This window comes from Phyllobates terribilis, unplaced genomic scaffold (genome assembly GCF_046119375.1).
Source record: "Phyllobates terribilis strain yellow unplaced genomic scaffold, ASM4611937v1 Scaffold_11__3_contigs__length_659146591, whole genome shotgun sequence".
NCBI classification, from domain to species: Eukaryota; Metazoa; Chordata; class Amphibia; order Anura; family Dendrobatidae; genus Phyllobates; species Phyllobates terribilis.
This window is the reverse complement of record NW_027362771.1, coordinates 353384485-353397947: the sequence shown is the minus strand read 5'-3', so window position 1 is coordinate 353397947 and position 13463 is coordinate 353384485. Positions and strand designations below refer to the sequence as shown.

Below are 13463 nucleotides of genomic sequence, written 5' to 3'. Positions count from 1 at the left end.
GTTTTTATCCTCTTAATATACTGCAGTCATCATTTTATATAGCACTGTGTACTTACAATTGCTCATTTTGCCCTCCTACCCAGCTAATTTTTCTCTTTCCCATTAGGTCTATGACATCACATGATTAAAAACTGACTAGCCGAATCCTTCTAAGCTCTATGTAGAAACAGGAGGTCAATTTTCCCTGTATGAGTCATGAGTCTCTGCTAAAGTCCCTGGCAGGGGGGAGGAGTGGAGCAGCTGGGTCAGGAGTTGAAGAGATGGGGTCATAAATGCAGGGGCTAGAGACTTCCTGTTTCTACATAGAGGAGAAAAAATATATGAATTAGCTGGGTAGAAAGGCAAAATGTGCAATTGTAAGTACACAGTGCCATATAAAATGATGATTGCAATATATTAAGAGGATAAAAACTTTTATGGGAGTACTTTTTTAATTACACATTGGACAAAATAGTCCAAATGTAAGACATGTCCTACCAGGAGACAAAACAAAATGAGAGGAGAAAGGGTCATATATGAACGGGAAAAAAACACATATGATGACAAGAGCTGTTAGGAATCTTCCTGTTGTGTATGTCCCTCTCAGGCTTTGTATAAAGCATAACAAGTTGCGTCAGTTTGGCCTGAAGTGTTGCCCAGCTAGAAAAACAATCTTTATATATGTTTAATATATATATATATATATATATCACTACATAATATACAGTATACACTATCATCATCAAATTTCTACCCATATTCCACTCTGAGCACTAGCCTTGCACCACTTCCAGTATAGGTCTGACATACTATATGAGACAGTTTCTTGTGTTGGTTGGTGACCAGGCATGGGTATAAAGGGGACTGGCTCATCTTAATAGCTAAGGCAGCCCCCTTCTTTCTCTATGAACCACCATTGGGAGAGATGGAGACACCAGTGATACCCACCATGTTCCTGGTGCCTTCCATTATACAGTTGATGGAGCTGTACTGTGCAGCTCAGCAACTGAGTACATATGGCCGCTGACAGCACTGAAAATAGCTGATCAGTAGGGGTACAGGGTGCACCCACACCAATCAGATATTGATGACCTATCCTTAGGATAGGCCATCGCCATCAATATAAAAGTCCCTGCCAACCCCTTTAACAATTCTTGCAACTTTTTAACACATAAGTTTGCATATTTTTTCAAAATGTTGCAAAAATTGCTCAAATATACCTGGAGTACACGGCATCACTCTAGGAGGTATTAGACTAAATCATGGACAAATTTTGCGACTTGATGAAATGATGAATAAGGCAAAATCATCTTGAAACCCTAGGCGTCAATCACAGTGAAAAAAACAAACTGAAAAAAAAACAAAAAAAAACCAACATTATATATATATATATATATATATATATATATATATATATATATATATATACTGTATAAATAGACTTAACAAAGGTGCAAATGGAAAGATGAATTTGGTGCAAACAAAAAAAGGGGTAAAAAAACAAAACTAGACAAAATAGTTAGTAACCACATAGTTAATAAGAGAGAGTAACAAAAACGTTGTAGAATAATACAGTTAGACACAAGTTCTTGTTTGTAGTTATTATAATGAACAAATAGTAAAATATGTTGAGCTTCTGATGTTTAATTCTATTCATTTTAAGGTCTTTCAATCAAATATCTAACTTTCTGTCAAGAGATCAAACTGAAGAAGTTATTGAGAGCATGCTTATTGAGGCCGGACTTCGGTCCACGCATGAGATCACATGGGATCAGTTTTACTCTATGTTTAAGCAACATTCCAATGTTTTAAACCAAATAACATTTCAAGGTAAGGTGACCATGACATTTTTACCACGTTTATCACTAAACTTACCCACTAAAGATGCCAATTAAATTATATACAGTCTTGTTTTCAGCGCTGAAAAGAATTACACGAGCTAGAAAAGTATGTAAACCTGTTCACATCATGTTTGTAAAATATTTCATACATTGTCTAGGGTCAGAATACTGAAAGACATGATCTGCAATTCAATAATCAGAATTTGGGTCTTACATTTTATACCAATTTCGTAAGTCTGTTGAGTGATAACTTATAAGCTTCTGATATGAATTCATTGCTGGTGACCAACGGATCTATCTTGGTAATATCGATCGTGTTTGATCCTTATTCAACCCCCACAATGGATCAAGCTGCATTTATACATATTTTATTCAGCAGAATTGCGGAGATCTACAAGAGCCACTGAAAATGGATCCTAAGATCCAATGACCTCAGGAACACCAAAAGAGTGTAATTGATTATATTCATATCTGTATACAACAAACATGGAGTAATCTGATCATAGCTTTCATTTTTTTAAGAAAATCTGTTAAAACAATCCATGGGATAGATCATCACTATGACATTGGGGGAAGGTTGGACAAGAGGCTTTCCCACCGATTAGCTGATAACTACTCTGGAAGTGGACCATTCACTCCCACTTGAATGGGTGATAAAGAGTATTACGCAACAGCAGCTACTAAGCAATCTATGGGATGGCTTTCTCCCTCTCTTCACATATCATTTGGTTTTGGATGCTGCCAGGACAGTTTTTAGCTGATAAGTGGGAGTGTCAGGTGTCTTATCTCCACTGATCTCATTTTGATGACCTATCCATAGATTCTAGACAACCCCTTTAAAGTAAGGAAAGTAATAAAACCTATATATTGCATAACTGTTGCAGTAATGGAATCTGTTAATGCAGTATTTATCTAATGGTGAGAACCCCTCTAGTTATTGAGCTTGGGAATCAGTATTCACATTATTGATTTTAAGTCGCAAAGTGCTTTTTTTGACTGTAGAAATCGTTAGTGTCACAGCATAATCGACTCAGTCAGCACTTATTTTCATGTTATGCAGAAACAAATAAACTTAAATTGAACACGAATTTTTATTTTGACATAACTTTTCTCCACTAACAGTGAAGCCAAAGCGCCATCATGATCTATCTTGTGAGGCCCGAAGAGAAATAGGTTGTGTTATATTATGTGGTATATGTGATATTCAGATGTGTGCTTTGTTTTCTGTTAAAGGATCAACTTTTCCCCTCAACAAACACAATCTTACCAGCAAGATTTCCTTTATAGACAGAACAACCAACGGACATGGTGACAGGTAATCATCATGTTTATTCTTGAAACTAAAGTCCTCTGAGGAAGACTTATCAATACTGTCAAATTTTTAGACAGTGTAAGTTTAGACCAGTCTTACAGAAGACCTGTCACTTGCTAAAACAAAATTGAGTTAAAAAAAAACCTTCTAAACCCCCTGAGCTACCTTAATTCTGCTGCTCTTTTCCTTTTTTCACTGAGTCACTGCACTGCAGAGATATTCACATTTGCTACTTTTGGAGCACACAATGTGAAATTTCTGCTTGTAGTTCAGCTGGGCGTTTCTTCAGAGTCTTCTCTGGGGGTGCACTTTCAATCCTCCCAGATGCTGCTAATCATAGCTCGGCAGTGTCTGAGACTGCTAGATTACTAGTGCTGTGATTGGCTGCTTCTAGGGGGGAGGGGTGAAAGCGCACCCCCAGAGAAGACTCTGAAGATACACCCAGTTGAACTGCAAGCAGAAATTTCACATTGTGTGCTCCAAAAGTAGCAAATGTGAATATCTCTGCAATGTAGTGACTCAGCGAGAAAAGGAAAAGAGTGTCAGAATTAGGGGATCTCATGTATTTTACAAAGTATTTAACTCAGTTTTTGTTTTTTTTTGCAAGTGACGGGTCTTCAAATGTATCAGTCTCCCATGCTGCTGGATAAATCTGGCATATTTTAAGACTGTCTAGCACAAGTTTACATCACCTATTAGTTTGCTTACTTTGTGAAAACAATTTTGATGCATTTTTGGTGCACGGGGTTCATGCTCTTTTTTGATATGCCACAGCCTTTACAGAAAGGCCTTGACAAATAAGGTAAAAAAAGTCCCTAAAACTCATAATAAATATGGTGAATGTCACAAAAGACATTTTTTGGGGCACAAGTAGCACCAGAATTCTGTCTCATTTAGCGGGATAAAGCTCTCCCACTGTGTCTTCTAAAGTGTTTTTTCACTAAACATTACCACAGACAAGTGTCTTAGCTCTTTTACACGTGCCAAAATACATGTGATATGTTAGAGCCTTTCTCCAAGACTAAAACTGTACAAATTTTTTTAAGTATTTACCGTAAGTCAAATTTCTAGGCTGAGCATCAGAGTTGAAATCTGTATGGGGTATTGAACAAGCTTTTTGTTGAATACATCACTTTAGGTTAGTGAATGTTGCAAGAAAGACTGAGAAATTTCACATGGTTTGAAAAAAGGTAAAATACAGATAACTCCAGAATATTCTCTTTTCTATTGCAGCTATATTTAATATAATGGAAAAAATATATATTTTATGCAGTTATGATTTTAGTGCAGATTCATGTTTTTGATGTATTTTAATAAAAAACAAAACTTTTACTTGAACAATCAAACAAACAATAATTGTTTATCATTACAGTAATATTGGGAACAATGAGAACATATCAGAGTCAGAAGGTCGCGAAGTTCGAAACAGACATGGTAGAATGTAAGTGCAGTTGGCATATTATATTATTATATCATGTAATAACATGTTATATATATATATATATATATATCAATGTCCATCTTATAATTCCATAATTAGGAACAATAAGACGAATCAGCCACGTGTATTTACTACAGCAAGAAGAGAAAAATATGAGTCAAGCAAAATTCGCCAAAAAATACAGCAATTTAAAAGATTAATTGAGAACTACCGGCGTCATATTGTATGCTTAGTAATCTTCTATGGAATATCAGCTGGACTGTTTGCAGAAAGAGGATATTGTGAGTATAATACTATCTCATTCATTTTAGTGTGGCAAAGCTTAAAAAGGAAAATTTGATGGAAATATCTCATTTGATAAATTTAGTTTACCTTTAAAGGGGTTGTTTCATCGCAACAACTCCTTCCAGATTAGAGGTCATGGCAAACATGTAATTGACAGGTAGCTGTAATCATTCAGAGAAGGAGAATTGAACAGTCCACTCTCGCTTATAGTACGTAAGGGGATTTCCAGTAAAAAAAACAAACACTCTTTGTCATCTATAGGCCTTAAATCGTCATATAGACAGTGGTGGCTTTGACGAGTTAACCCCTTTATTTCCGTAGAAGATAAATAATCTTTTGTTCTTTTTTAAAAATGTGAATTTGCCATATTAGATATCTTTTTGTCAACTGTCTTCAAATTCCCACCGTCTGTTGACCCTGTCCCTGTCTACACAGCAAAGCCAACAAGTGATCTGCAGAGAACATAAAACATCAGCTTACTATGTTTGCTCCAGTTGCCAATGTGAAAAATGTAATAATTTGCTATTTTTTACGTGACTAGTTACCACCATCAATTGGAAAAAAATATGAAAAAAATGTATAGGTATATTTCGGATTATGGATTCCTATTTTAATGTGGTTAATAACTAATCTTATTTCCAAAAAGGTAGCTCATTGTGTACCATGCTGAAATTATTACCTGTTATACTGTAGCTTTAAAAAAAATAAATAAATTAAAAAAACATTTTATATCAATCTGTGTAGCACACTATGGGAATATTGAAGAAAACCCATTTAATAAAAGGAAGACCTGCAATCTCTTTCTTTTTTGCTGTAAGCTACAGTGTTTAACTTCATAACTCTGTGTTGCACATTTTATTAATGAACTGAAAACAAAATGGAAAGGAAAGCTTATGTTTGAGCAGAAGTTTAGATATAAGGGTGCCAAGGAAGCTGTTGAATTCTGGCCCAGGTATAGGGGCCAATTATGCATTAAGGCCCAGCAGCACTACTTTGGTGAGAATGTGTAAGACAAGCAGTAAGAACAAGATAATGATGTACGTCAGTGGCGAATATTTTCTTTGAGGCTTGCATCAATATCTGACACTTTTGAATGTTTATGCTTTCTACAGATTACGGTTTTGCATCGCCAGGAAATGGAATTTCTGACACTACATATATAGGGCTTATAATTTCTCGAGGTTCAGCTGCCAGCATTTCATTTATGTTCTCCTACATCCTTCTGACGATGTGCCGAAATCTAATTACATTCCTGAGAGAGACCTTCTTGAATCGATATATCCCATTTGATGCTGCAGTAGATTTCCATCGTTTGATCGCCATGAGTGCACTTGTCCTTAGCAGTAAGTTTGTCTCATTGTACAGAAATGTGCAAATGAAACCAAGGTTTTGAGTAACTGTTGAGTTTGTTCAATACTTTTGTCTCCTTTAGTTTTCCACACACTTGGCCACTTGGTCAATGTCTACATCTTCACCATCACTCCACTTAGTGTCCTCAGCTGCCTCTTCCCTACGGTGTTTTCAGATAACGGGTACGTTAAGCTGTAGCGTTTGAGTCAGAAAAATTACATGATTGTTTAACTACAAAGGGATGTCTAACGCAAGAAGTTTATCACCTATCTGCATTTGTTGGGAGCCCCACTTATCATTGCCATACTTAACCATTTCTGTCAACATTATGACAAAGACAATGAATGAAGCAGCATAAATCAATCATGACGCACTTCTCTATTCAAACTTCTACTCACTGTGGTCATACAGAGGAGGAATGGTGGGCTTTGGAAGCCTGTTTTAGTGATTGGTGGGGCTACCAGCAGTTTGACTCCTAGTGATCATACATTTATCCCCTATCCTGTACATAGGTGATTAATGTCCTTCATTGGACAACCTTTTTAATGCAGCCAACAATGTAAGTGTGAAACACATCACATTTCTAGTAGCTTAAACGGATATTACCAAAATTGAAAGTAATACTATGGATAGGGAATAACTTACCGATCATTGGAGATCTGACTTCTAGGAGCCCCACTGATCCTGAAAACTGGGCTCTGCAGAACCAGGTCTGAATAGAGTGGAGATGCTCATGCTTGAACTTCGCTCTATTCATTCTCTTTCTTTGGCAGATAAAGCCTAGAACAGAACTCGGCTATTAATGGCGGTTCTATAAACAATGAATGGAGTAGAGGATGAGCATGTTCACCTCCATTCAAATAAGGCTCTGCAGAGATCTATTCTCGAGATCAAGAACATCCTTCTCTGAATTGCTGGGAGCCCCAGAGGTTGGATTCCAACGCCCAGCAATCAGTAAGTTATTCTCTATCCCTTGGATAGGTGATATCATTTAATTGTGGCAATACACCATTACAACACCTACAAAGCAGTCAGACACCAAAATATGCTTTGTGCCGACAGTCAAAAGAAATTGCTATGATATTTTAGCTCTGAAGTCTGCAAAAAACTGAATGCTGCTTTGAACCATATTATAGCTTATAACTAAATTACAAAGCAAAATATGTACAAGATATGTTATCTAAACTGTTTACAATAATTCTATATGTAAATTGAAAAATGGTGTTCAAGTTTGAAATTTGTTTCAATTATAGCTATGATCTCTAAATTGGCAAAATATCATTGACTCTGTTCCCTTTTGGGTTAGCGAGGCAGTGTATGAATTCTGATGATGGGTCCACAAGAAAGTTTCTAGGAACTTGAATTGTCTTTTCTCTGTATCTCAACTTGATTATTAGAACAATCTATTTTATGAATGTTGCAATTCAAATTAACAACAACCCATATTAGAATTGCATTTTATGCAATTTTATTCTAATCTGAGATTACTTCTAATCCTTAGATCTGAATTGCCACAGAAATATTATTGGTGGTTTTTTGAGACTGTGCCAGGTAAGCAACCTTGGAATCTTAATGTCACTGTTGACAATTTAAAATAGAAAGACTTTAATGTCTGAGATGTGATATTATAACAGAGACTTTCTTCAGAATCCTTGACTTGGTAAAAAGATAAATACACAAAGTAGTTTAATGTCAATTAAACTTTCCATCATAATAAATTAGTGAGACTTACATTATACTTTAAAACATGTAAGTGCAAATGTTTAGTCTCAATACTCAACGGTCTGGAGCTTATTTGGCACTGACTAGCTTAAAGGGAATATGTCAGCAGGTTTTTACTATGTAATCTAAGAACAGGATGATGTAGGGGCAGAGCCCCTGATTTCAGTGATGTATCACTTACTAGCCTGCTTGTTATAGGGTCAATAAAATCACTGTTTTATTAGGAGGTTATTACTACATGACTAGTTGTTTTGTGTCATCTAATCCTCCCAACGTGGGTAATCCCACCCCCACCACTGATTAGCTGCTTTCTGCCAATGTACAGTGTACACAGAAAGCTGCCAATCAGAGCTGTGAGTAAGGTTATAAAGAGATCAGCTAGATGTATAGAAGATAAAACAGGGATTTTATCAAAACTGTGTCAATCAGCCTAGTAAGTGACAGATAGCTGGAATCCTGATCTCTGCTCCTACTTCATGCTACTCTCAGATTACATAACAAATACCTGGTGACATATTGGCTGTAATAAAGAAAATGAAAAATAAAGAGGGTTTTCCTATTTACAAATCCCTCCCAGTGTAATACAACCATGAGTGCCCAACCTATATAAATGTTTACTATACCTGTGCCTGGCCATGGTCCACAAGTTTGTAGAAGTGGAACACCATTTTTTTTGCACATTGGTGTATGAATAATGTAATAATGAACAACTATTCATAAGCGACAAATGTTATTTTCAACGCGTCTTCACCAACGTAACAGAAAGATATTACAGCCCACTGTAGCATGCCTACTAAGACTACTATGTGAACCTGAAAACTTAGTCTACAAAGTTATGGAAATAGGACAGAAATATAATTTGTGTTATGTAAATGTAGAAGCAATTTAATTCAATTGTTTCTAATTTATCACTTCTGGGATAAATATTTTTGGCTAAAAATTCCCTTTTTGTGTATTGGGGTTTCATTAAAAATGCAGAACATTTTAGCTTTCCCTATGCTTAATTGTACGTAGCAGACTGTAGAATGAGTTATCTGTAAATCCATCAGTGAACTCATTCTGTAATCATTATCTATATTTACCTGAACTTGTCTTAGCTGATTTATGACCACATCAATATTGATATTAACTTTGATCTAAATCAGTATATAATAGTTTAGAATAAAGGTTACAACCCAGGAACTAGGAAAATCTCACTGATGAATTCACTGTTAACTCAATCTGCAACCTACTATGTACAGTGCAACACAAAGGCCATCAAAGCTTGGTTTTACTGAAACCAAGTTGCAAAAATGATTTTTTAACCCAAAATACATGCATTTAAGTAGACAAAAAATTGCATCCTTAGGAGCAGTAATTTTTATATAGCTCTTGTTCTGTGCAAAAGCCACTGGTGTATTCTTGATCAGTTCACTGTGGTCACAATGCCTTAATTATAGACAAAAAAAAAATAGTGAATGTAGCAAAATGAAATAATAACTTATTTTCACCTGGTGAATCTCCTGCATTGGCATAGCTCTGGTGATCCTGCTGTTCTGCCCTGCAAGCGTTTACACATTAGTACTGTAGCCAATCATTGGCCCCAGTGGTGATGCCTGATTGGCTGCAGTGGTTACTTGTGTATGATTGACACGTCATCACTGCAGGACAAGTCAAGAAGAATAGTAGGGCCAACACTAGGATAGCAGAGGAATTATCAGGAAAGCTAAAAATTGTATCTTAACTAGTGTTGAGCGATACCTTCCGATATCGGGAAATATCGGATCGGATTGGATCGGACCGATACCGAAAAAGTATCGGATATCGCCGATTCCGATACCGGAAACCAATGCAAGTCAATGGGACATAAATATCGGAATTAAAATAAACCCTTTCTTTCCTTGTAGGTTATTTCTACATGAAGGAAAACAACTAAGAATAATGTAGAATGTATTGGGGGAGGTGGGGGAGACAATAAAGGCATAGAGGTTTAGCCCAGTCAAATGGAATAGCAGGAATTAATATTTTTTTATTATGTTCTGAGTTACGGAAATATTAACTATGTTAAGTATTTTTATATTTTGTCAGATATTTATGTTTCACTACTTCCATGCTCTTCACCTTCTTTTTTACTTCTCCCACACTTTCTCCTTCATCATCCTCAGCATCTTTTTCATCCACTTCTTCTTCACCTTCTTCTTCTTCACCTTCTTCGTATTATTCTTTTTTTTACATTCTTCATATTCTACTTCTTCATCTTCTTCATATTCTTCTTCTTCATCATATTCTTATTTGTGACAGGCATTCCTGTAGTTGTTATCTATAAAAGGTTGGACATTACACCTTTCGTTCTGCCCGTCACAAAAGATTTACAACAGGATTTGTCCGCGTTCAGTTTGGCCTGCAGCAGCAGGTCTTTTCCAGGGGCACCACGAGGAGGAACGGACTCACCCCCATACACTGCTTAGTCATCTTCTGCTTATAATTTAGATATTATCTTTTGCTCTGATTTTTAGTCTTATGCTTAATGTTCTTCCGCTTTTTGTTCTGCAGCTTCTTGTATTTCTGCTTCTTGGTTTTCTGTCTCTTGTTTTTCTGTATCTTGGTGCTTGTCTTCTCTTCTTTGTCTTCTTGGTCAACTTCTTCAGGGTCATCTTCTTGGTCTTCTTCGGGGTGGTCTTCAGGGTCGTCGTCTTCGGGGGTCCTCGTCTTCGGGGTCCTCGTCTTCTTCGGGTTGGTCTTCTGGGTCCTCGTCTTCGGGGTCCTCGTCTTCTTCGGGGTGGTCTTCAGGGTCCTCGTCTTCTTCGGGGTGGTCTTCAGGGTCCTCGTCTTCTTCGGGGTGGTCTTCAGGGTCCTCGTCTTCAGGGTCATTGTCTTCGGGGTCCTCGTCTTCTTAGGGTTGGTCTTCAGGGTCCTCGTCTTCAGGGTCCTCGTCAGGGAGATCCAGAGTGATTACCAAGAACCATTTCAAAAAGCTTGAACTTGGAAATGTAGCAGAAGGTACAAGAAAGCTGAGGAACTACCGAGGACCAGCTGACGGTACTGGAACCCGGATGGATAGCAGAAGGTACAAGAGCCAATGGAACTACCGAGGACCAGCTGATGTTACTGGAACTCGGTTACTAAGCAGGAGGTACCTGTGCCAGAAAGCACTACCAAGGACCAGCAGACGTTGGTGGAACTTGGATACCGAGAAGGAGGCACCTAATCCAAAGGCACTGCCGAGAACCAGCTGACGGTACTGGAACCCGGATGGGTAGCAGAAGGTACAAGAGCCAATGGAACTACCGAGGACCAGCTGATGTTACTGGAACCCGGATGGGTAGCAGAAGGTACAAGAGCCAATGGAACTACCGAGGACCAGCTGATGTTACTGGAACTCGGTTACTAAGCAGGAGGTACCTGTGCCAGAAAGCACTACCAAGGACCAGCAGACGTTGGTGGAACTTGGATACCGAGAAGGAGGCACCTAATCCAAAGGCACTGCCGAGAACCAGCTGACGGTACTGGAACCCGGATGGGTAGCAGAAGGTACCCATGTAAAAAAAAAGTTCAAGGCCGCGAGCCGGCCGCAGTTACCAAAACCCACAGTCCTACAGAGGGTGCTTGTCCTATTGGCACTATGGAACCAGCCTTCATTGCCAGATCCCGCAGCCCACATAGGAGTCACCTAAACTGCAGGCACCATAGAGTCGGCTAACCCGACCGCAACACGACAGGACAACGCATTGGAGGCAAAGTGACGTTGACACTACCCGGAAACAGCTGGCGTGCTGGAACCAGGCTGGGCAGGAGGGAGTACCCGTGCCAAAGACACTGCCGAGAACCAGCTGACGGTACTGGAACCCGGATGGGTAGCAGAAGATACAAGAGCAAATGGAACTACCGAGGACCAGCTGACGGTACTGGAACCCGGATGGGTAGCAGAAGGTACAAGAGCCAATGGAACTACCGAGGACCAGCTGATGTTACTGGAACTCGGTTACTAAGCAGGAGGTACCTGTGCCAGAAAGCACTACCAAGGACCAGCAGACGTTGGTGGAACTTGGATACCGAGAAGGAGGCACCTAATCCAAAGGCACTGCCGAGAACCAGCTGACGGTACTGGAACCCGGATGGGTAGCAGAAGGTACCCATGTAAAAAAAAAGTTCAAGGCCGCGAGCCGGCCGCAGTTACCAAAACCCACAGTCCTACAGAGGGTGCTTGTCCTATTGGCACTATGGAACCAGCCTTCATTGCCAGATCCCGCAGCCCACATAGGAGTCACCTAAACTGCAGGCACCATAGAGTCGGCTAACCCGACCGCAACACGATAGGACAACGCATTGGAGGCAAAGTGACGTTGACACTACCCGGAAACAGCTGGCGTGCTGGAACCAGGCTGGGCAGGAGGGAGTACCCGTGCCAAAGACACTGCCGAGAACCAGCTGACGGTACTGGAACCCGGATGGGTAGCAGAAGATACAAGAGCAAATGGAACTACCGAGGACCAGCTGACGGTACTGGAACCCGGATGGGTAGCAGAAGGTACAAGAGCCAATGGAACTACCGAGGACCAGCTGATGTTACTGGAACTCGGTTACTAAGCAGGAGGTACCTGTGCCAGAAAGCACTACCAAGGACCAGCAGACGTTGGTGGAACTTGGATACCGAGAAGGAGGCACCTAATCCAAAGGCACTGCCGAGAACCAGCTGACGGTACTGGAACCCGGATGGGTAGCAGAAGGTACCCATGTAAAAAAAAAGTTCAAGGCCGCGAGCCGGCCGCAGTTACCAAAACCCACAGTCCTACAGAGGGTGCTTGTCCTATTGGCACTATGGAACCAGCCTTCATTGCCAGATCCCGCAGCCCACATAGGAGTCACCTAAACTGCAGGCACCATAGAGTCGGCTAACCCGACCGCAACACGACAGGACAACGCATTGGAGGCAAAGTGACGTTGACACTACCCGGAAACAGCTGGCGTGCTGGAACCAGGCTGGGCAGGAGGGAGTACCCGTGCCAAAGACACTGCCGAGAACCAGCTGACGGTACTGGAACCCGGATGGGTAGCAGAAGATACAAGAGCAAATGGAACTACCGAGGACCAGCTGACGGTACTGGAACCCGGATGGGTAGCAGAAGGTACAAGAGCCAATGGAACTACCGAGGACCAGCTGATGTTACTGGAACTCGGTTACTAAGCAGGAGGTACCTGTGCCAGAAAGCACTACCAAGGACCAGCAGACGTTGGTGGAACTTGGATACCGAGAAGGAGGCACCTAATCCAAAGGCACTGCCGAGAACCAGCTGACGGTACTGGAACCCGGATGGGTAGCAGAAGGTACCCATGTAAAAAAAAAGTTCAAGGCCGCGAGCCGGCCGCAGTTACCAAAACCCACAGTCCTACAGAGGGTGCTTGTCCTATTGGCACTATGGAACCAGCCTTCATTGCCAGATCCCGCAGCCCACATAGGAGTCACCTAAACTGCAGGCACCATAGAGTCGGCTAACCCGACCGCAACACGACAGGACAACGCATTGGAGGCAAAGTGACGTTGACACTACCCGGA

The 13463-nt window shown here is 40.2% G+C and overlaps 1 protein-coding gene across 1 annotated transcript in view; it reads left to right on the top strand.

Annotated features, from left to right (window-relative positions):
• The window catches only part of LOC141166321 (dual oxidase 1-like), an 88540-nt gene that overhangs the window by 52606 nt on the left and 22471 nt on the right, over positions 1-13463 (top strand). The window contains exons 21-27 of the mRNA XM_073652891.1: positions 1643-1809; positions 3054-3135; positions 4505-4573; positions 4673-4854; positions 5971-6201; positions 6291-6390; positions 7710-7759. Coding sequence (XP_073508992.1) covers positions 1643-1809; positions 3054-3135; positions 4505-4573; positions 4673-4854; positions 5971-6201; positions 6291-6390; positions 7710-7759 — 881 coding nt within the window. The remainder of the gene's footprint in view (positions 1-1642; positions 1810-3053; positions 3136-4504; positions 4574-4672; positions 4855-5970; positions 6202-6290; positions 6391-7709; positions 7760-13463) is intronic.